Raw genomic sequence first — 25,361 nt, 5'->3', positions numbered from 1 at the left:
ATTGTCACCCCATGGGTGCGATCACAGGATGCCAGAGGGAGCCCCCCTGTTAAAAGTCTTAGATGCTGCGGTCAATAGAAACTGCAGCATCTAAGGGCTTAAGCAGACAGGATTGGAGTTGCAGCAGTTCCTGGCCGTTACGGACGTCACCCTCTGGTGATGGCGCGGGCAAAGTTCCTGTACCCGCACCGTAAACATGATGTAACAGTACGGCGGTTTAAGGGGACGACTCACTCACCGCGATGTACTATTACGTCATTGGGCGGGAAGAGGTTAATAAATATATTATATGCACTGTACATGCCATAGGTTTAGATTTAATATATTTTTTTTAATAATGAATAAGAATCAGTTTTACAAAAGGGTTTTATTTTTCTGTAATATTCTAAACATGTAATTACATTTAATTTTAGTTTACCAGTACAGGTTTTGCTGTTGTGTGACAGCCTACGTAGCTAGAACAATATATCTCTCATGCTATTTTATAGGAACTTGTATATCTACTATTAGTAATGATCACTTTAGTAAAGCAGTAAAAATAAGCTTACACTAAGATTTCTGCAAGATAGAGGTAAATCATGAAGAGGACATAACTGAACAGTCTGGGTTTTCTAAAGCCGTATCTTCAAATCCAAGGTTCCCATCCTCTCCAGACTCTGCCAAGGATATTGGGGTCGGTAGCCTGATCGATAAGACATTTTACTTGAATCTCCTCAGAAAGTCCATCATCAGGTACTTTAGCCCGTATATTATGCTCCTCGTATCCTTGTGCGACAGCACAGAAGTATTTATATGCGTTACTCTTTCCGTGTCCCAGTCGTAGTTCTTCACTGAAATAAATATAAACATTTAAAGATTTATTTTAGATTTATCTCAAACCGTATATATAGTGTATATAGGCAATGACTTTTTAAGAGGCTAGTGGTCACATAACCTTTCTGACTCGTGTCTGATGTACTTGCCTGCATAAAACCCTGTGTGAACATATTCCTATAATGGTTTTGCTTTTTTAGCTATTCGTTTTACAAAAAAATGTTTTTTCCTACAGGTTCGGTCATTGGACTACTTCGGATTCGAGGACTACTTCGATGACAGTGTTTTTATTTTCAATAAAATTGTTAACTAGGGTTGTGTGGGGGGGGTTTATTTCAATAAAATATTTTTTCTGTGATGGTGTCTTTTTTAACTTTATTCCTACTGCCTTCGTAATGGCAGCTGTCTGAGGTGGAGCTTAGTGTTAGCCGGTGAAGAGGCTAACACTAACCCCTCCATTATTGCCCCGGTACCGACCGCCACCAGGAGTACCGGGAAGAGCCGGAAGAAACGGAAGCTGAACGCCTACAAACATCTGCCCATTGAAATCAATGGGAAAACAGCATTTATCTCATACGGGGCGTCTTTTTACGCCGCTTTTTTAAAAAACGTAGCAAAGAGACAATGCAGTACCTGACCACCTGAAGCGATGGTCGGGGACTGGGGCGGCCGCAGGCTGGTATTATTAGGCTGGGAAAGCCCAAAAACAATGGGCCTGCCCACCCTGGTAATTCTGGGCTGCGGTTACTTTATTGTATCTAACTGATTATGAAAAATGGAGGGACCCCATGGGGTTTTTTTTCAATTATTTATTTATTTATTTATTTTTTTAAACTACTTAGAGTCCCCGTCATCGAAGTAGTCCTCGAATCCGACGTAGTCCAATGACCAAACCTGTAATAAAACACACAAAAAAAATTATTTGTAAAACTAATAACTAAAAAAGCAAAACCATTATAAGGATATGTTCACACCGGGTTTTATGCAGGCAGAAAAATCCGCCCCAAAATTACTTTAGGAATTTTGAGGCAGATTTGGACCTGCCAGTACTCTCTTTGCTGCGTTTTGTTCGGCCATGGCCATTGAGAGCCACGAGCAAAAAACAGCACTTTCTCTGCCAAAAGTGGTCAGAGACAGAAACAGAAGAAAGGGCATGACTCTTCTTTTTCCCGCTAGCGTTGTCTTTGTTTGCGGGGAAAAAAAGCCTCTGCTTCCCATTGATTTCTGGAATTTTGAGGCAGATCTTGAATTGACAGCATTATTTGCGTTTCTATTTGCGTTTTTTTGGCAAAAAAGTAATCCAAACGGGCGCCGCAGGTATTTTCTGCTTTCTATTAACTTCGGTTGGAGGTCAGGGGTGGAAACCACTTGAAGAACTTCAGCCCGCCACTCACAGTAAAATGACCATCAGCCCGCCACTCACAGTAAAATGACCATCAGCCCACCACTCACAGATACCCCTGTAGGTAGTGCCACACAGACCCCTTGTAGGTCGTGCCACACAGACGCCTTGTAGGTCGTGCCACACAGCCCCCTTGTAGATCGCACCCGCCCTTCCTGTACATAGCACCACTGTAACTCACTGAAGGAGCGGAATCCCCCTGTGGCCGGGGATTTCACTCCTGGTCGGAGCGCTTGATGTCTCTGTCCATATATGGACAGTGACATCAGGGGCAACTCCTGAAGCGGAATCCGCGTCCACAGATTTTTTTTTGGTCTAATTTTGAACAACCGATCACGGTTCGCACCGGTACTTGGGGGGGGGCCTGTGCATAGTCCGTGAAGGGGAGGAACCTAATTATTGTCTCACAACGAGACCTGAGCATTACTGAAGAATACACTGGGATGGCTTGGGCGGGTCTTGTTGACCAGTAAGACCTAATGGAGAGCTTTTTTACAATAGCCATATTTAGGGTGAGCCCCAATTTTTTTTTTAAATTCCTACAAATTGGTGGGTGTCCAATCTGTGGCATGGGTGGATGAAGGTTTCTGCCTTATATACTGAGCGGCATATAAATTAGTTGAGTGGACAATAATATTTAGGATGTCGTCAGTAATAAATACATGGAAGTAATCCATTTGGACAAAATTAGTATTGTCCACCGTTATGCCAGGAGTGGCAGCAAATCTGTGGATTCTAGGTCCAAAACATTGAGCAGGTGCCCATACAAGAGCCTGAACTGGAGTGCCCAAGCTGTCCCATTCTACAGGGCCCTGCGCCTTTATGTTCTGCAGTTTCTACTGCGTCAGGGATAATGTCCCCTGAAGATAAACCTGAAGTGACGATATCATCGTCACTGCCTAAAACAGGTTCCATCTCGGATGCGGTCTCAGACTCTGACCACAGCATAGCGTATGCCTCCTCAGTGTTAAAAAACGTCCTCGCCATAATGTCAGGAACACTAACTAAACAAACAATTATTCGTTTTTTACAAACACAAACTAACTTGTATATGTGTATGTATATATATATATTATATATATATATATATATATATATATCTATCCTACCGCTAACAAAAAAATAAACCACTATTGAGATATATATATATATATATATATGGATATATATATAATTATATATTCCCTACCTGCCTATTCTAATATAATAAAAGATAGAAAAGTAGATAGAACGAAAGATAGATGGATAGATTGTATAGATAGATAGAAATCTATCTATACAGAGAATGTTTTATAGTGTAACACTTTTTTTCACAGTATTCTTCTGGCAGCAATTCTTTCAAGTTTCTTCTTCTCCTCACACTGAAACAATGTGTGAGGAGAAGAAAAGAGGCAGGAGATTTGCTGCCAGAAATGTTAAAAAAATAAATAAATAAATATGTGATCACAGCGATCACATGTTCAGGGACCATCAGATTGGTCCCTGATACCCTGCCGAGTACCCAGAGCTGTTGGTAACAGCGTGGGTACAGGGCTATGTGCACGCGATTGCGTGCACACTATATTTTGCACTGAAATGGATGTGATTGGTTGTCACAGCGACCACATGTTCAGGGACTAAAAGCTTGGCCCCTGACACTCTGCCCAGTGCCCAGGGATTTAGCAACAGCCAGGGCACAGGTCTGTGTGCACGCGATCGCGCGTGCACTCTCTCTGAAGTGCCGCCGTAATTAGTCTATACGGCGGACTTCATTGACCCTGACCGTAAAAATACAGCCAGCGGTCGGGAACCTGTTAAAGGAATAAAGAAAACTATTTTGGTAATCCGGTGCAGTGGCAATTCTTTGTTAGAATGTGATTATCACTGGGGGCTCCACCAATAGGATCCCCACTGATTACTAGAACGGGTCCCGATCCCTTTTCCTCCTCACTGCACAATAGCAGTGCTTGGATGGGGGAACACCAATTCCAGTATATAACTGACTCGCCTTCCGGCATCTGACGGAGCATTCCACATTTTTTTTCTGTTGGATTCATATAAATTCCGTCAGAAAAAACTCCATATGTCTCTGTATGAAAACAGAGGCATTTGTAGGTACAGTAAAGTCCCCATTCACCTCTGTACGAGCTCTATTATGACTGAATAAAGCTGTGAGCATGAGGTCTAAGTGCCACTAAGATTTTCTGTGTCATCAAAGTTCTGCCAGTTTTAACCCCTTAATGACCCCACATATCCCTTTCATGGCGGTCATTATGGGTACTTATTCCACAGCACTGTTTTTCATGGCTTGGGGTCATAAGCCCAGGACAGGTGTCCCATATAGGCTTTCTAAAGACACAGAAGTATTGCAGAATTAGTGTTGTATTATAAGATCGATCAAACAATCGCATAGTAAAACCCCGTAGTGGGACAAAAAAAAAAAAGAATAGAAAGTTGAAGATAGATTAATAAAGTTGATAGTAAGGAAATTAAAAAAAAAAGTTAAAAAAAGGAAGAAACTTATTTTCTTCCCCTTACAAAATGCTATATATATATATATATATATATATATATATATATATATATATATATACATATATACATACATATATACATACACTACCGTTCAAAAGTTTAGGGTCACTTAGAAATGTCCTTATTTTTGCAAGAAAAGCACAGTTTTTTTCAATGAAGATAACATTAAATTAATCAGAAATACACTCTATACATTGTTAATGTGGTAAATGACTATTCTAGCTGCAAACGTCTGGTTTTTAATACAATATCTACATAGGTGTATAGAGGCCCATTTCCAGCAACCATCACTCCAGTGTTCTAATGGTACATTCTGTTTGCTAACTGTTAGAAGGCTAATGAATGATTAGAAAACACTTGAAAACCTTTGTGCAATTATGTTAGCACCGCTGTAAACAGTTTTGCTGTTTAGAGGAGCTATAAAACTAACCTTCCTTTGAGCTAGTTGAGAATCTGGAGCATTACATTTGTGGGTTCGATTAAACTCTCCAAATGGCTAGAAAAAGAGAGCTTTCATGTGAAACTCGACAGTCTATTCTTGTTCTTAGAAATGAAGGCTATTCCATGCGAGAAATTGCCAAGAAACTGAAGATTTCCTACAACGGTGTGTACTACTCCCTTCAGAGGACAGCACAAACAGGCTCTAACCAGAGTAGAAAGAGAAGTGGGAGGCCCCGCTGAACAACAAGACAAGTACATTAGAGTCTCTAGTTTGAGAAATAGACGTCTCACAGGTCCTCAACTGGCAGCTTCATTAAATAGTACCCGCAAAACGCCAGTGTCAACGTCTACAGTGAAGAGGCGGCTCCGGGATGCTGGCCTTCAGGGCAGAGAGGCAAAGATATAGCCATATCTGAGACTGGCTAATAAAAGGAAAAGATTAATATGGGCAAAAGAACACAGACATTGGACAGAGGAAGAATGGAAAAAAGTGTTATGGACAGACGAATCGAAGTTTGAGGTGTTTGGATCACACAGAAGAACATTTGTGAGATGCAGAACAACTGAAAAGATGCTGGAAGAGTGCCTGACGCCATCTGTCAAGCGTAGTGGAGGTAATGTGATGGTCTGGGCTTGCTTTGGTACTGGTAAAGTGGGAGATTTGTACAAGGTAAAAGGGATTTTGAATAAGGAAGGCTATCACTCCATTTTGCAACGCCATGCCATACCCTGTGGACAGCACTTGATTGGAGCCAATTTCATCCTACAACAGGACAATGACCCAAAGCACACCTCCAAATTATGCAAGAACTATTTAGGGAAGAAGCAGGCAGCTGGTATTCTATCTGTAATGGAGTGGCCAGCGCAGTCACCAGATCTCAACCCCATAGAGCTGTTGTGGGAGCAGCTTGACTGTATGGTACGCAAGAAGTGCCCATCAAGCCAATCCAACTTGTGGGAGGGGCTTCTGGAAGCATGGGGTGAAATTTCTCCCGATTACCTCAGCAAATTAACAGCTAGAATGCCAAAGGTCTGCAATGCTGTAATTGCTGCAAATGGAGCATTCTTTGACGAAAGCAAAGTTTGAAGGAGAAAATTATTATTTCTAATAAAAATCATTATTTCTAACCTTGTCAATGTCTTGACTATATTTTCTAGTCATTTTGCAACTCATTTGATAAATACAAGTGTGAGTTTTCATGGAAAACACAAAATTGTCTGGGTGACCCCAAACTTTTGAACGATAGCTACACATAATTGGTATCTCCGCACCCGCAACAATCCGAACTATAAATCTATTACATTATTTAGATAACTGACATAAAAAAATAAACAATGCCGGAACTGCTGTTTTTTGTTCATCACTCCTTCCAAAAAACACAACAACAAGGGAGTAATGTATGTACCCTACTTGCCCCCCAAAATGAAGCCCACTTACAGCTACATCAGAATTTTTTTTTAAATGTTATGGCTCTTAAGAATATGGCAAAACAAGTGTCATTGTGCAAAAGTAGTAATAAAAAAAGAAAACTATAAATTTGGTATCGCCGTCATTGTGACTACCTGCAGAATAAAGTTATTATGTTATTTATCCCACACGGTAAATTTAAGATGCAAAAAAGAATGCGCAAATTGCTGTGGTTTCTCCACTACCCTTCAAAAAAGGTTAACAAAAGTTCATCAATAAAATTTTGTCGCCCAAAATGGCGCCATTAAAAAAAATGTCCCTTAAAGAGGCTCTGTCACCAGATTATAAATGCCCTATCTCCTACATAATCTGATCAGCGCTGGAATGTAGATAACAGCAGTGGTTTTTATTTTGGCAAACGATCATTTTTTAGCAAGTTATGAGCAATTTTAGATTTTGTTTCTTAATGCCCAACTGGGTGTGTTTTTACTTTTAACCAAGTGGGTGTTGTAAAGAAGTGTATGAGGCTGACCAATCAGTGACCAATCAGTGACATACACTTCTCATTGTTCCAGCCCAGCATGATCCACAGCACAGTGAGATTGTGCAGTGAAAGAAGCTGGGCTGGAACAATGAGAAGTGTATGTCACTGATTGGTCAGCCTCATACACTTCTTTACAACACCCACTTGGTTAAAAGTAAAAACACACCCAGTTGGGCATTAAGAAACAAAATCTAAAATTGCTCATAACTTGCTAAAAAATGATTGTTTTTCAAAATAAAAACCACTGCTGTTACATTCCAGCGCCGATCAGATTATGTAGGAGATAGGGCATTTATAATCTGGTGACAGAGCCCCTTTAACTGCTTCCCGACCGCCCACAGTAAATTCACGTTGGTACTTGCTGGGCTCTGTGCAGTGCCAACGTGCATTCACGGTGGGTGTTAAAAGCGCGATCGGGTGTCTCAGAGTAGCGCTGATGCCCGGATCGTGCTGTTAACCTCTGCCCCTGGAGACATGAACGGGACCCGATTGGTTCAAGTCCCGATCATGTGATCGCAGAGAAAGTTTGTTGTAGCAACAAACTGGAAAGTTTGTTGCTATAACAAACTGGAAAGTTTGTTGCTACAACAAACTTTCCCGGGGACCGTTTGCGGGTGCTGCCGTCGGTTGTCATGGCAAAACCGGAGGCCATACAACAGTGCTGCAGGTGTTCAAGTAAAAAAAGGTAATAAAAATGTTTTATAAAAGTGTAAAAATAAGTTACAAAGAATGCTTTTTTTCCTATAATAAGTATTTTATTATAGGAAGAAAATTAAACCGTAATAAAAGTACACATAATTATCGCCGCTTTCGTAATGACCCAAACTATAAAAATGTTATATTATTTTTCCCGCACGGTGAACACTGCAAAAAAAATAATTAAAAAACAATGCCAGGAAAACGGTGGCTGGACGAGCTGGAGAGCAGACGTGACTAAGCAGTGCTCTCCTTAGGCGTCAGCTCTAAAGGGACAGACAAGGCGACTAATGGGGAAAACCCGTTCTAAAAAGACCCTGAGGGGTTCCCAGTCTCAAGGGGGTTCGGATACCCCGATATCCAACTTCTTCGTGCCGGTTGGTGCCGGTGAATCGGGGTTGGAGGGGGCCGTGACGCCGCCATTGATGGAGGCACCGGCTCTGTCTGCAGAGCGCAGCCCTGAACGACTCGTAAGGAGCATGGAGAGGCTGATGTCCCCGGAGACAGATGAGCTGGCAGCACGATGCCCCTCTGTTCAGGCGAGGACCGAAGGACGGGAGAGGCGGGGAGGTCACTTACCTGCTTCTGCCGACATCTCGTGGCAGATCCAAGATGGCGGCGGCCGGGACCGGAGTGCTGCAGAGGAAGTGGAGGAGGAAGATATGGAGGTGAGACGCACAGCGGCAGCCCGTACCCCTGAGCTTGATCCTGATGAGGGCCTAGGAGCAGACGATCCGGTCACAGTGCCGGGGATGCGTTTTAGGCAGATGCACGCTCAGACTTATGGAGTCTCATGTGAGGTGGAGGGAGATGAGTCCTCCTCAGACGATGGGGGGATGCCTCCGGAGACGTGTCGGCCGCAGAGATTTAGAGGGGTTATGGGAGGGATGCCTTCCCCATTATCCCCTGGCAGAGGGAGCCTGTTGGGAGACTTGCAGCTGCCGGAACTGGCGGTCCAGACGCTCCGTGGTCATCTGGAGCTGCAGGCTTTGCTCCCCTCCAAAAGGGACATGGATGTGTTGGCGGCCGACCTGAAAGTGGCTTGGCGCCGCGATCTGCACGTGGTGCAAGCCGAAGTGTCTACCCTGCGAGCGAAGGTGGGAGACCTAGAATCATGGAAGAACTCTATGTCTGAATCTGTCCAACAGCTTAAAGATGCACAGAGTGTTTCTGTCACACAGCAGCGCCAACTGCAAGGGCAGCTAGATGACTAGGAAAACAGGAACCACATACGCTTGAGAGGTTTGCCGGAAGCGACAAGAACCGCTGATTTAATTCCAACGTCGATTAGTAGCTTTAATACCTTGCCTAACCGCTCAGTGGATACTCATATTGAGATCGATAGAGCACACAGGGCTTTACGGCCAAAAAACGCTGATTCTGCGAGACCACGCGACGTCATCTGTCGTATTCATTATTATGGCTTAAAGGAGAAGATTATGCAGAAGGCGAGACTGAAGAACAAGATCGACTTTGATGGTACAAGGTTACTTTTGTTTCCAGATTTGGCGAGACGTACACTGCGGCAGCGTGCGTTGATGCGTCCTCTGCTGTCCGTTCTACAACAATAGATAGATGGGGATTTCCCTTTGCCCTACATGTGCGAGCGGAGGACAAGACTGTCTCACTGTCTACACACGCTGACCTCCCAGGATTTCTGAGGGCCCTGGGTTTGCCTGTCCGTTCTTTGCTGAACTGGGAGACTTTCCAAGTGGACAGTTTGCCGGGGCCAAGTGCTACACCCCTTGGGAGGCCCAGAGCTGGAAGGAGGGAGAGATCCGGATCGCCGTTGCCGCAGAGACCGCGGTGGAGACAGAGAGCCTCCCTGTCAGGGTATCGGGAGCGTTGAATCTGTATGCTTTCCTCCTAACCCCGTTATGTTGCAGGTATTCGTCCAGACGGGAACTCTCTAGATCTCCATTCCCGTGAGTTTGTACGATAATAATTTGGCGTTCCATGTTGGGATTGTGTATGGATACTGTTATGTGCAATGCTGGGATTTTTTCTATGGTAGACAGTGAGGACCCGTAGTGGGCTTTTCCAAGGCATTTTTGTTCCCCGTAACTTGTTGAAGTCAGCATACTGTAGGTCTGTTCCTAAAAGTAGTTTGTATATTACTTTTTTCAGAAAGAGGTGATAATATAGGCTGAGGAGTGTACCTATAACAGGAAGTACGTGTATCGGCCTAGAGTTGTATTGTTTGAAGGTAGTCTTCCGTGTCCCCCACATAGGACTATCGCTGAGACTAGGTCGGTTCTCTCCAGTGATACAGGTGCTTAGTGGCACGACATAGTAGACTTGTCTTGACAGGATGCTTTACTTGTCCTTTGTTTGCTTTTTCTTTTTTTTTCATTTTTCCTTTCCTGCCGTTTTATAGAAATGCAATGTACGCATGGAGTGTTTGGGTTATAATCTATGTCATTGAAATAATAAAGGGCACGGCAGCGGCGGCGGCTGTAAATCTAATGTCTCTTGGGCTTGGTGGCATCATGGATCTCCTTGCGTTCATGGATAATGGCTGATTTTACCATCTCATCAGTGAACATGAAGGGATTTAATGTTCCGGAGAAGAGGTCGCAGATCTTGTATGCCTCGCACAAGCGGAGGACCCAGGTACTTTGTGTACAAGAAACCCATCTTCAGACGGATCATGTTCCGACAATTAAAAATAAATATTATCCGGTAGGGTATCATTGCAGTAACCCGAATGGTAAGACTAGAGGGGTTTCTATATTCCTGCATAAATCCTTTCAGGGTAGGGTGGTAGATTCCTATCTGGATTCTGAGGCACAGTTTATTTTTCTGAAATGTGAATGGGGTGACCGCACATTCACGGTAGCCAATATTTATGCTAACCAAGTTCCTTTTTTCCTGAAAATGTTAGACGAGTCGGGCTCTTTTTTCGTCGGGCGCGCCCATATTATGTGGGGATTTTTATTTGGCCATTAACCCTTTGATTGATATGTCCTCTGGGCAGACTTCCCTGGCGTATAATAAGTTGAATAAATTGAGGAAGAGGCTCAGAGATACGCAACTTTGCGATGCGTGGCGTTTAGCTCATCCGGATAATAGAGATTTCACCTTCTATTCCTTTGCCCATACATACACCAGGATTGACTATATCATGGTTCACCATAGTCTATTATCTTTTGTGGTGGATACTTCCATAGGCAGTGTGCTTCTCTCTGACCACGCTCCGGTGTCTTGTGCACTGTGCTTTTCACCGCAGCGTCGAAGAGAATTTACCAGGCGGCTCAATGAGTCTTTGCTGAAGGATTCTTTGTGTATGATACAGCTGAAAAAACAGTGGAGAATTTCCATGCGGATCATGCTCGGGACGAAGCCATAAGAGGGAGCGGGGGGCGAAGCTTGATGCGCTTCTAGTCCAGTTGCAGTCTCTAGAATCCCAGCATAAGCAGACATTGCAAGAACGTACACTTCGGGAACTGACTAGGACACGCCATGATATTCAACTTCTTTTGGACAAGAAAAGCGCTCGGCTCCGTCAGGTTTGTTCCTGCTATTATTATGAATGGGGCAATAAGGTGGGGAGGGCATTGGCGAGAACAATGCATGAGCGGGGGGCGTCTTCTTTTATACCCTCTATAAGAACTGAGTCGGGGGGAGTTGGTGTACAAGACGGAGGATATAGCATCGTCCTTTTGTGCATACTATGCATCGCTTTATAATCTGCCTTCTCCTACTTTGGCTAATGTTCCTCCCGAACCGCTGCCCTCTCTATCGGAGTATATTAGGGACACAGCGTTGCCTCGGTTATCCCAAGACGAGGCTATGGGTCTAGATCTACCATTCACTAAGGAGGAGTTAATGCAGGTTATTAAACTCAGGAAGAGTCCGGGGCCAGATGGGTACACGGCAGGTTTCTACAAGTCATTAGCAGAGGCGTTGGTACCGTCGTTGCAGGAGTCGTTTAATTCCATATCGGACCAGGCTGGGTTCCCGGATTCATTTTTGCAGACACATATCACGTTCATCCCAAAAGAGGGTAGGGATCCGCAAGATTGTGCGAGCTATAGGCCAATCTCTCTCATCAACACGGACGCTAAGATGTATGCGAAGCGGATAGCGAATAGACTCTCTGGGTTCCTGGGATCACTGATTCACCCGGATCAAGTGGGTTTTGTCCCAAGGCGAAGCCAGAGATAATACGCTTAAGACCTTCTCCCTGATTCATCACGTGACGAAGAGTAGCATTCCATGTATGCTTTTGTCGCTGGATGCGGAGAAGGCCTTTGATCGGGTGGATTGGGGGTTTCTGGAGGCGGCTTTAAGTCAGATAAGAGTGGGTCAGTTAATGTTGACACGTATATTGTCCCTTTATAATAATCCCCAGGCGAGAATTAGGATTAATGGTTCTCTTTCAGCTCCATTTAGGATTGGAAATGGTACTAGGCAGGGCTGCCCACTTTCACCCGTTAGTCGCGGTGGTGATGGAACATCTTTTGGTAGCGGTGAGGAAAAATAATGACATAAGGGGTGTTCAGGTAGGCGATATGCATTTTAAGCTATCTGCGTTTGCTGATGGCTTACTATTCTATATTACACAACCACACCTATCATTACCGCCTCTGATGAAATCTATCCGGACGTATAGCTATTTTAGTAATTATAAGATGAATATCTCTAAGAGCGAGGCCATGAACATTTCATTGCCGGCTTCTGAAGCTCATCAGGTGAGTAGTAATTATTCTCTCTCATGGAAGACGGGCTCTTTGAAATATCTAGGGGTGCGGATACCTGTTGCTCTTGCGGATTCCTACTCTCTCAATTTCCTGCCTATTCTCCAAACTCTTAGAGCTGATTTGGCCAAGTTGGAAGCCAAGGATTTTTCTTGGCTGGGAAGAATAAGTGCTGTAAAGATGAATGTCCTGCCTCGATTGATGTACCTCTTTCAGACGGTTCCGTGTGTACTGCCCAGGTTTTTTTTTTCTTCAGTTAAATAAAGCACTGAACAGGTTTATTTGGCGAGGTAGACCACCTAGGATTGCGAAAGCTACTCTTTTCAAGAGAAAGCGTTGTGGGGGATTGGGATTGCCTGACTGTCTGGCCTATTAGTGGCGGCGGTGAGTGTTCAAGTATTGGACTGGTTCCACCATGCGAACTCTAAGCTATGGGTGAGGTTGGAGGACTTTTTGGCGCCGCTTCCCCTTACTGCACTTCCGTGGCTCCGGTTGAGATACTTTACAGCGCGGGGCAACGCTCTGCTCCCTTTGGTTGCGGGACAAGTGGTACTCGCGTATAAACGTTTCCGGGCTTTGGCAATAGTGATACCTCCTGATGGTCCGTTGGTGGCGATATCGCAATGTTGATTTTCCCCCTGGGATACATCCCAATTTCTTAGCCTATGCATCCAAACCTTCGCCTCTGACTTTTCGCCATGTGCTAGCGAGTCAGGGTCGGAGGTCTTTTGAGGCGCTTGTCCCGGAACTAGTTGGGTGGTGGTATTTTTTGAAGATGCAACATTTCTACACTCATAATAAGACGAGGCTGTCTTTGCATAGAGACCTGACACCGCTGGAGCAGTTGTGTGTGGCGTCATCCCCCCCAGTCAAAACTATCTCCTCATTTACAATGTTTTACAGGACTTAAGTAATGGCGTTCCTCCATCCTATGTGAAGGGGTGGGAGAGGGAGCTTACTTCACCCCCGTCGCCGGTTGACTGGTTAAAAGCATTTGCCCTGTGCCATAGATTCTCTATCTCTTGTAAAGCCCAGGAAACTAATTACAAGATACTGTCTAGGTGGTATGGGGTTCCAGCATTGCTTCACTCCTTTTATCCAGCGGTAGCTGATGAATGTTGGCGGTGTGGCAGGGCGGGTGGAACTATGCTGCACATCTGGTGGGGATGCATGTTAATCAACGCATTCTGGTCTAAAGTAGTTGACCTGATACACAGGATTACGGGTCAGGTGCTTCCCAATCCCCCAGAGGTGTTGCTAATCTTCATGCTCCCCGGAGCGGTCAAAAGATACACGAAAACCCTGATTAGTTTCCTGTTGATCGCAGCACGCACGGTTATTTCACGTTTATGGAAGACCAGTAGTGTGCCAACAATTACTGACTGGTTCCAGGAGATACTGCATCTGCAGAGAATCTTGCTTGCCAAAAAATCGAATACAAAGTGATCAAAAAATCACGTGTACCCTAAAATGGTAACAATGAAAACGCCCGATTGTAACGCAACAAATAAGCCCTCACACAGCTTCCGGTGGAGAAAAAATAACAAAGTTCTGGCTCTCAGAATAATAGCGACAGAAATTGTGCAGAGCGTTTCAAAAGCGGATAACATTGGGCACCATTTATCAGTGCGACACTGGCCACATATCTATGAATTATTGTTTTTTTTACCACATTATACCCTCTTATTATGCTCTGTACTCTGCCCAGCTTACATGTGCCCCCACATTATAAACGGAAATACCAGCAAAACCCCAACAGAACTATTACCAAGCAAAATCTGTGCTCCAAAAGCCAAATGGCGCTCCCTCGCTTCTGAGCCCAAACACAAGCTTACGTCCACATATATGACATTTTATACCCGAGAGAACCCGCTCAACATTGTATGAGGTATGTGTCCTCAGTGGCACAAACTGGGCACAACATATTGTGCATTAAAATGGCACATCAGTGAAAAATGTAAATTTTCACTTTGCACCATCCGCTGCGCATTAACGCCTTTGCGCACCACGACTTAATAGCATGTCGTGGTGCGGGGGGTTATATATGGAACGGGCTCATGCGCTGCGCCCGCTCCATATGCTGCAGGTGTCAGCTGTGTATTACAGCTGACACCCTGGTGTAACAGACAGGAAAAGCGATCGCGCTGTTTCAGGAGCCTGTAAAAATTACACTATACTGCAATACATTAGTATTGCAATGTATTGTACCAGCTATCTAATGATTTTCACAGACAAACTCCAATAATTATAGCAAGAGACCTGTGGGGTCAAGATGCTAACTATACCCCTAGATAAATTCCTTGAGCCGTGTAGTTTCCAAAACCGTGTCACTTTTGGCGAGTTTCCACGGTTTTGGCACCACAAGACCTCTTCAAACATGACATGGTGCCTAAAATATATTCTAAAAAAAGGTGGCCCCAAAATCCTCTAGGTGCTCCTTTGCTTCTGAGGCTTGCGTTTCAGTCCATTACCACACTAGAGCCACATGTGGGATATTTATAAAAACTGCAGAATCTGAGCAATATTGAGTTGCGTAAAACCTGTGTTGCAGAAAAAACGGCTAAAGGGTTAAGAAACTTTCTGAATGCGGTTTTGAATACTTTGAGGGTGCAGTTTTTAAAATAGGGTGACTTATGGGGTCTATCTAGTACATAAGGCCCTTAAAGCCACTTCACAACTGAACTGGTCTTTGAAAAATAGCCTTTTGAAATTTTATTGAAAATCTGAGAAATTGCTGCTAAACTTCTAAGAATTGTAACGTCCCAGAAAAATAAAATAATGTTCAAAAAAAACCGATGCAAATATAAAGTAGACATATGGAATATGTAAAATAGTAACTATTTTGTGTGGTATTACATTTAAAATGAAAAAAAATCATCGTTTTTGCAAATTTTCTTTAAATTTTGGTGTTTTTCACAAATAAGCAATAAATATATTGACCAAATTTTTCCACTAACATAAAGTACAATATGTCACGAGAAAACAATCTCAGAATCGCTTGGAAAGGCAAAAGCATTCCAGTTATTACCACATAAAATGACATGTCAGATTTGAAAAAAATGGGGCTGGTCCTGAAGGCCAAAATGAGCTCGGTCCTGAAAGGGTTAAAAAAACAAGCCCTTACACAGCTATGTCTACAGAAAAATAAAAAAAGGTATGAATAGTTATAAATTTGAAATATGATAATAAAACATCATGCGTCAGACAGAATTTTAAATCTTAGGATATGTTCACACACGGCAGATTTGTTGCAGAAATTTCTGCGACTGTTTCAGTCATCTGAATTGGGCTTTCAAAAAAACCACATGCATGCTGCAGAAAAAAAACAGCATTCAGAAGTATGGGAATGATTTTCAGTCGCAGAAATGTCTACAACAAATCTGCCGTGTGTGAATATATTCATTCTGAGACTGAACATACACTTCAACTACAATGGAGAATAGTAATAAAGCCTAGTACAAACATACTGTCACTCAGATTCTACCAGTTTGTTTTTTTAGCACAGGTTAGAAAACAAATCAGACATTACCTAACTATATCAATCGCCACAAATGTATTAATTTTGCTAAATTGAGTCCACACGTGCATGTCCGATTCGCTTCCGCAAAAAAATAGAGACTGTTTTTAACGCATATGAATGTTCGTGTTGTGTCCACATGGTTTCCGTGTCTCATCTGTTTATCTCGTCCATTTTTCTCCTCTACGAGCACTTCCTGGTTTCATTTTGCAACAAATTTATTATAATTTTGCATAAATGTACAGCAATAAATTACCCCCCATGTCTCTCTTACAAACTAAAAGTGTCCATGCTTCGTTTGATATTTTTATGATAATATATATCAATATTATCAAATGTGCATTATTTTCAATCCATTTCCACATTTTGAAAGAAAAATTTCCCATTGTTTTTTGCGCCATTTACTTGTTTCACAAGAATGAAAGATCATTGAGCCATTTTGTGTCTCGGTTTTTCCTTGTGGCAAACTGCAACCATGAATTCTTTTTTTGTTTTACCTTCTATTCATTATAGATTCTTTTTTAACTCAATTGAGAACACTAAAATGAAATTGTGGAACCTTTATTTGCCCTATTCAACATTTCAGATTTTAGGGGGCTGCAGTTCCTTGCTATTATTATACTTTTGAGCTCAGGATTGCGGTTTCAGTTGCTATCTAGAGCTGGACAAGTCCCAGGAGCACATTTGCCAATGCGCCAGAAAAAAGGTGCAGGCACCCAACACTTTGGTCTCTTTTTTTAATGAGGTCTAAGAATCGGTCTGAAAAGTGCCACAATTCTGTGCTGATTAATTTCATTTATATCTTTACAGGAGTCAATAGAGCCCCAAATTCCCTGCTTTCCTTCACACAACCATAAAGTGAACCTATAATTTAAAAAAAAAAAACAAAACACCACCACGTTTCAGACAGTTGTAGATAGATATTAAATGTAAAGTAGGCAACGAAAAAATACAACTGGATGGTTTGGTGAATGAGAAGGTTTCTAAACACTTACAGAAAGCCTAAAGGAAGGGAGAAAACCACAATGCTGGACCGTGAGGAAGATGACACTTTCCCCCAATAAGATATATTACGAAGTTTCATGTATTCACATGCACTACTAATTTATGCTATAACATTGATAGAATTGCTTTCAATTCTGGCTGCCTGCAAGAAAATCGTACACAAATTAGAAAATGGGTTTCCATGGGATACACCGTGTGTGGACACTTACCATGTGACTACTGCAGGATTTACACCAGCTAACTTCCGTTTTGCACAATTGATTTTCTGTGTAGGGTACCAATCCTCTGAAGTAGTGTTTATGTCTTTCACCCAATCTCCTTCCTTTTTCAACTGCCTTGCCTCAAAATTCTACATAAAGATTGAAAAATAATTAGTACATCATAGGTAAAAATTTGTTTACATTTTTGCTGCAATAAACATTTAATAATTATTTTCATATATTATGTGAACACACAAAATATACCACTATAAATATAACAGCAGAAATGTTTTATTTTTTATTTTATCGAGTTAGGACTTCGCACAGCATTCAAAACTTCATCTAAAAACGATGATTCACATATAATAGAATGTGATTATCACTCATCGGTTGTGGTGCTGCTTTGACCCATTTGTAAACCCAGCCTAAGGAATAAAATGCTAAACTGCAAGTAGAGAAGAATTGAGTCGCTGCAAGGAAAATAGAACAAGATTAACATTAAGAGAACGCTAGTAAAATAGACATCAATATAACCAACAGGCTCTGACAGGTGAAATCTACATTTAAGCAGATCGGTACAAGGCATTTACCATATATGAAATTTGGCGTTTTTGGTGTTGAAACTAATACCTTTCTGTTACATCAGACAGAAGACTAGTTATAGATCAGACAACAAAAGCATGTGGGCAACAATATACAGACTCCAAGTAGACAGATCTAACGGAGAAGCTAAAATTCGGTGTAAAATAATGTGAAGAATGAAGGCATTTTGGAAAAGCAAGCAGGATGCCCATGGGAGGCACTGATAGGGCTGTGTAATGTTAAGCTGCTCACAAACATTAGATAGCGGCCGATCAGTTCTTCGCACCATAAATGTAAGGTTAAATCAGCCTAAATCTTAGAACGCGAATCACATTTCCAACAGATTATGAGTGGATAGCGGATCATGATCTTATGGCTAATGGTCGAGTGAAGCAGCCACAATAATCAGGTAGGATCCATCTCACGTCTATCGTTAGCTTTACAAGTGGGAATTATGGGCTTTTAAGGCAATATTCATTTCATGTTAACCAAAGTCACAAGGTAACAAAATAAAAATCTGGAGTTTACCTTCCAGTCTAGTGAAGGCTCCTTTACAAACACATCCATTGTGCTAATGAGGAGGTCAGGATTTGTTCGGTAAGCCCGTAGAGCATGTACCATCACAGAATCAAATAATCCAGTCTCTTTCAGAGGCAACATCAGATTTATTATCTGACGTGTCAGACGGAAAGGCATCAGTTCTGGCACAGGTAAAAACTTAAAGAAACGAATATACCACAAGGATCAAACAACACATCCCAGGCACTGGTGAGTGACGCACAAATGTCTTAATAACAAAGCAAATTCACATAATGAAAGGTACAGTATATTGCGGACAAAAACATAAAAGGCTGGTATGTTCATGTGTGGATACTGATACAGTAAAATACCAAATATAAGGACACATATCAATTGTGTTTAGTAACAACATTTTATAGAAAAGTTTAATTAATTTGGTGTTAATTTATCAAAACGGGGAACACTGCTTAATACCAGCATTTTGCAAAAAAAAAAAAAAAATGGTGCAATCAATAATAAATTTGCCATAACCATAGTGAGTTGTTTAGCTATGACTATTAAAGCTCTATTTTGCGGTTATACAGAACAAGATGAAAAGTGACTTAAATCATTTCCAAAAACGACCCACTTCATTTTTGAGCTGCACAATATTCCACTTTTCTGATGTATTTTATTTGATAAATGTGCCCCATAGTGTTCATGAAATGTCTGTGTCTAATAAATGTGAGCAGTGCTGAATTTGCCATGTAAGTCTTTAGAATTGTGCTTTGTGAGTAAAGATATCTGCCGTCGGTCATCTTTAGTAAGAAGTTAAAACCATAGATAACACATCCGGTTATCAATAAAAATTGTACTAGATTACAAACTGCTTTACTACATCTGTATTTACATTTAAAACAATGCACTCCCTGTTAGAACTCGCTCAAATACAACTGAAAATCTCCTCAGTTTGAAGAACTCTAATCATTGTACTGAAATTACCTGTGTAGCAGTGCCAAAGGCGTGACCAAAGTCAATACCAATCATTCCTCCGGTCTCCATATTGACCATGAAATTGCTTAGGTGACGATCTCCAATGCCAAGAATCCAATGGCTTATACACAGCAAGGCATGAGAGCGGGCAAAGTGGGAGCGCAGAGCTAAAAATGCTTCAGGGGTTGCGCTCATCTTGATGAAGGCTCTCCTGCAATATATGTGATAGATTTAATGTTTACACATTCCTAACTCAGTACTATGCCAAATCTCCAAGACTCATGAAAAAATTTCACAGGGCGATATGATTGCTTTTTTACTGCAGTTTTGAAGAGATTTTTATGTGGTTCTTGCTGTGAAAAACGCATGGTAAAAACAGCATGCATTTTACTGTGAATTGCTGCAGTTTTGCGATGTGGTTTTTGGCCATGCGGTTATTACAGGTGAAGCATATTGATACCATCAACCAAAACTGTGGCAATTCGCAGCAAAAGGCATGTGGTTTTTACCATGCATTATTCACAGCAAATAAGAATCCCATGAAAATCACTGCAAAACTGCAGAAAAAACACCCTGTCGAATTTCAGCCTCAGATACATTCCCTCTAAAGTACTCAAGAGTTTTCTACCCACCAGCCAAAATCAAATATATGTATATCTAGGGACATATATATAGATAAGGTTTTATATATAGATAGATATATATGTATATATATATGTATATATATATATATATATATATATATATATATATATATATATATATATAAATAAATAGATAGATAGATAGATAGGATATATATATATATATATATATATATATATATATATATATATAGATAGATAGGATATATATATATATATATAAATTGCGAACCGATTCGGCACGTATTGAATTCGGTCTGAATTTTTCAAACGTTTCAGATTCACAAAAATCTCAAACTTTTGGTGTTCGCAGCACACCATACTTACCCTTCCCTGGTCTCCCGTAGCCTCACGTCCCTGCCAGCCTTCTGAGATAATGTGGTTTTGTCCCATGTGATTGCTACAGCCTTCACGAGACAAAACGACATCTCACCTGCCGGGTTTCTGAGGTGATGTTGTTTTAGCCCATGTGACCGCTGTAGCCTACGATTGGCGGCAGTGGTCGCATAGAGCAAAATAATTATTTGCAGAGCTGTACGGTCGGCACTCCATCTTAATCACAACATAGTGCACGTGGATAGGGAAAAACCCAGCTTGAATAATAAAATATAAATCCCAGCACTCACAATAAAATTCTATGATCTGTTTATTTTGCATCAGATGCGTTTTGGCTTGTACTAAGCCTTTTTCAATCGCCATCATGGCTGGGAAAGGCTGAGTGCGAGCCGAAACGGGTCGCATGCAAAATAAAGAAACAGTTCAAAGAATTTCATTGTGAGTTCCGGGATTTTGTTTTATTATAGGACAAAACAGCTTCATCTAATGAGACCGGCAGGGGCGCGTCTCTACAGAAGACCACGGGAGGTTGAGTATTTATGGTTATTTTTATTCGGATCTAAACGAATTTCGGAAAACTTGCTCAGCTTTAGTATAGAGCCTTCCAGTATGGAATAATACAAATTCAGGATACAGTCATGCGTGTCAGGGATCTGCAAGCTGAATATAGTCAAGCGGTGACCTCTTTTTACCCTAAAAACTGATGAGCACATTTTAACTTCACAAGAAATTACTACAGCTCTGCGTAACGCAAACAAATAGTTTTTGTATAGTGTAGATGTATATAATAGGTATAGCGTACTTCTGCCCATTTTAGAGGGAAACTCCACTTGAAACTATAGTTCTCATGTGTTTCATTGACCCCTTCCCATTCACACCATGTAAACTAATAGGCTAATGGCATGGTCTTTGTGTCTGCAGCCTGTTAATTTACGTGCTGTCTTGGATAGAACTGAGCACTCCTGCATCGGCAGTATACAGCTTTCACACTAACAGTCCAATCCCGTACTGTGGTGGAACTAAAAACATTTTCCCGTCACAAAAAACCCTAAACAGCGCTCATATTGAGCAGTGTGTGTGTGTGTGTGTGTGTGTGTGTGTTCCCGAATGCAGAAGCCACTGCTATGCCAAACATCAAATAATTACCCTCAGCCATTCATTTTAGTCTGTTCTACCCAGACCCTATCTACTTTTGCGCCTTTGCTAAAATTGGTCTCTACGTGGATGAATATCATCCATGTACAAATACTGTGTCTTAAGCTTAGGGAGGGAGATATTTAACCCCTTCAGGACACAGCCTGTTTTGGCCATGTGAACGCAGCAGATTTATTCAAATGTCCCACTTTATGTGGTAATAACTTTGGAATTCTTTCTGAGACTGTTTTCTAGTGACATATTGTACTTTATATGTTTGTGGAAAAATGTGATCAATAAATTCAGTATTTATTAACACCAAAATTTTGAAAATTTGCAAAAATAAGCATTTTTCTAAATTTAAATGTATCTGCTTGAAAAACAGATAGTAATACCACACAAAATAGTTACTAATTAACAATTCCCATATGTCTACTTTATGTTGGCATCGTTTTTTGAACATCCTTTTATTTTTCCAGGACATTACAAGGCTTAGAACTTTAGCAGCAATTGATCACATTTTCAAGAAAATTTCCAAAACCAATTTATTGGTGGACCAGTTCAGTTCTGAAGTGGCTTTAAGGGCCTTGTATATTAGAAACCCCCATAAGTGACCCAATTTTAAAAACTGCACCCCTCAAAGTTTTCAAAACAGCATTTAGAAAGTTTTTTTTAACCCTTTAGGTGCGTCACAGGAATTAAAGCAGAGTGGAGGTGAAATGTATATATTTCATTATTTTATTTTTTTAGAAAATCTATTTTTATCATTTTTTTTTGCAACACTGCAGGTTTTACCAGATAAAAGCAACTCAATATTTATTGCCCAGATTCTGCGGTTTTAAGAAATATCCCACATGTGGCCCTAGTGTGCTAGTGGACTGAAACACCGGCCTCAGAAGCAAAGGAGCACTTAGAAGATTTTTGGGCATCCTTTTCATTACAATATATTTTAGACACCATATCAGGTTTGAAGAGGTCTTGTGGGGGCCAAAACAGTGGCAAAACCACCAATAATACACCATTTTGCAAACTACACCCCCAAGGACGTTATAGAGGGGTACAGTGAGCATTTTGACCCCACAGTTTTTTTGCTGAACTTAGTGGAATTAGACCGTGAAAATGAAAATCTAAAGTTTTTCCAATAAAACTATAAAATAATAAAAATTATCAGTTTTTACAAGGCATAAAGAAGAAAAAGCACTGCAACATTTGAAAAGCAATTTCTCCTGATTATAGCAATACCCCATATGTGGAAAATAAACGGCGGTTTGGACACACGGCAGGGCTCAGAGTGTAATTTGGCTTTTGGAGCTCAAGTTGCTGGATTGGTTTTCAGGTGCCATGTCGCATTTGCAAAGCCCCTGAGGGACTACAGTGGAAATCCCACCCCCCAAAAGTGACCCCATTTTGGAAAATATAGTCCTAAAATAATTTATCTAAGGGTATAGTGAGCATTTTGATCCCATACGTTTTTTGCTGAATTTAGTGGAATTAGGCCATGAAAACTTCGATTGTTTTTATTCTTAGTTTTTTTTACGGCGTTCACCGTGCACTATAAAGGATATAATTAATTTATTCTGCAGGTTTGATGCAATTACGGTGATACCATATGTATATAGTTTTTTTTTATGTTTTACGGCATTTTCACGACAAAATCATGGTTTTAAAAAAATCATTTCGTATTTGTGTTGCCATTTTCTAAGAGTCCTAACTTTTTTATTTTTCTATCTGTGGAACAAACTGTAGTTTTTATTGGTACCATTTTTGGGTACATGCAACTTTTTGATCCCTATTTATAAAAAATTTTGGGAGCTGAAGTGACTAAAAATAGTGATTCCGGTATTGTTTATTATAATTTTTTTATGGCGTTCACCATGCGGGATAAATAACATTATATTTTTATAAACACCTATATAAGAAATCACACATGAACCAATTCTAGAGATAATAAAATATTGTTTATTTGAGACAAAATATTTAAAAACAAGCATATTAGCAATAACATTACCCATGAACAGGGATCCCCACATAAGTCGTGTCCCAAAACCTTATATAATAAAGTGCAAATAGTGCATATTAAAACTGGTACGTATATCATTACGTGAAAGTGGACACAAAAAGCATCCCAGAAATTATATTATATGATGAGAGCCAGATCAAAAAAAGTATACGGAGGCATACAGACCAGAGCTATGAGGGTTTGGATCCCCTCATAAGTTCTGGTCTGTATGCCGCCTCATACTTTTTTTCATACATGTAATATCATTTTTTGGATGCTTTTTGTGTCCACTTTCACTTTATGCATGTATTGGCCCAATTGTCGTAGTAGGTGTTATATTTTATTTTTATAGTTACGGACGGACGCGGCAATACCAATTATGCATAGTTTATTTTTGTTCTAATAATACAGGATATTATAAGGGAAAAAGGGTGATTTTTAATTTTTTTTTTACCTGGAACTTTTACTTTTTTATTTTTGTACAGCATTTTTTAAACTTTTTTTTTTGTCCCACTAGGGACTTGAAGATCCAACTATTGCAGGGTATTATACCGGTCAGTTTCACACTTGACAGGGAGCGTATTAGGTCCTGCCTCTGGTAGGACCTAATCGCCTTCGGTAGATGGCAGACCCCAAGGCCTTTGTTAGGACTCCGGTTGCCATAGCAAAAATGGGCACCGCGCAAACGCGTTGCGGGGTGCCGATGTGGTTGTAACTCCTTAAATAGCGACCGCCACATTTAAGGGGTTAATCGGCGCGGATCATGGCTGTGATCCAACCTGACGTCTTCCCTCATACTAAGGCTGCTAGTAGCAGCCAGTGCTGAGAGATGCCGGGCTGCGGGGAATGCCAATGCGCTCCTTTAGGAGAACACATAGATTAACGGGCTGCAGGAAAAAGGACCAGCGTTGCAGCCCGTAAATCTACGTGGCGTGGTCGGGAAGGGGTTAAACCCTGTTCCAGGCTGCCAACATTTATATATGTGACAATTGCACGGGGCATCAGCAGTTGGAACGTATATAGCCGTATGGCAGTCCTGAAGGGGTTAAAGCCACTAAGATTGCTCGATTTTCCCACACTAAAACGGATTCACGCGAAACATGTATAATTTCCATACAAGGAAGCTCCAATCGTGAAAATGCTGGTGTCTCTAATATAGTAGCCATTAAGAGTACCTCTTCCCGTGACATCACACTTTGTCTAATACAAAAATAAACAGTGATTCTCTGTCAGTTGTCTCTAACATCATGTCCTCTCTTTATCTGAAACAGAGTCTTTCAAAAACTGACCTCCTTGTGTTTCCACCATCTACTAACCAACTAAACCTGATATTTCCATTTCAGTTTGTTGTACTACCATTACTCCAATGCACGCCTGCGGTCTTGAGGTTATGTTGGACTCAGATTTTTCTATTACTTCTTATATCCAATCACTTTCACACTCATGTCACTTGAACCACAAAACCATCTCCAGAATCTGCACTTTTCTTACTGTGGAAACAGCCAAAACTCTCATTGTCGCTCTGATTCATTGTCGCCTTGATTACTGTAACTCATTACTAATCGGTCTTCCTCTCCTGTGGATAATGAGACTGTCACGGGGCCTACAAAGGATGGTGTGAACCTACTGTGTCACCAAGGGTTTTGACGTGACGCTAAAGTGTGGAGCGGTCTAAGCTTACCCCTGGCATTCACTCTTTCGCTGATGGGGAACCCCAGGTCACTACCCACAAAGTAGTCACCCATGAAAACGGCAGACGTTAACAGGCGTAGTACAAAATCAGCAGACAGAATGCAAATATTCAAAGGTACAGGCAGGGTCAAACAAATAAAATTCCAAACAAACCAACAGCAGGGTATCACTAGTAAACTATGAAGAGCCTAATTGTTTCAAGCTAGGATTGATAGGTACCTTTTATATCCTAAAAATCTGGGA

At 41.2% G+C, this 25,361-nt stretch overlaps 1 protein-coding gene across 1 annotated transcript in view; it reads right to left on the bottom strand.

The window, feature by feature from the left end:
- Positions 1-348: 348 nt before the first annotated feature.
- The window catches only part of PRKDC (protein kinase, DNA-activated, catalytic subunit), a 128,203-nt gene continuing 103,190 nt past the window's right edge, over positions 349-25,361 (bottom strand). Inside the window, exons 20-23 of the mRNA XM_075828112.1 lie at positions 19,323-19,524; positions 18,351-18,539; positions 17,250-17,389; positions 349-830 (exon numbers count right to left, since the gene is read on the bottom strand). Of these exons, the coding sequence (XP_075684227.1) occupies positions 626-830; positions 17,250-17,389; positions 18,351-18,539; positions 19,323-19,524 (736 nt within the window). The 3' untranslated portion in view covers positions 349-625. The remainder of the gene's footprint in view (positions 831-17,249; positions 17,390-18,350; positions 18,540-19,322; positions 19,525-25,361) is intronic.

This window comes from Rhinoderma darwinii, chromosome 5, assembly GCF_050947455.1.
Source record: "Rhinoderma darwinii isolate aRhiDar2 chromosome 5, aRhiDar2.hap1, whole genome shotgun sequence".
NCBI lineage: Eukaryota > Metazoa > Chordata > Amphibia > Anura > Rhinodermatidae > Rhinoderma > Rhinoderma darwinii.
Note: the sequence above shows the minus strand (reverse complement) of the source record. Positions and strands in the feature narration are given on the sequence as shown.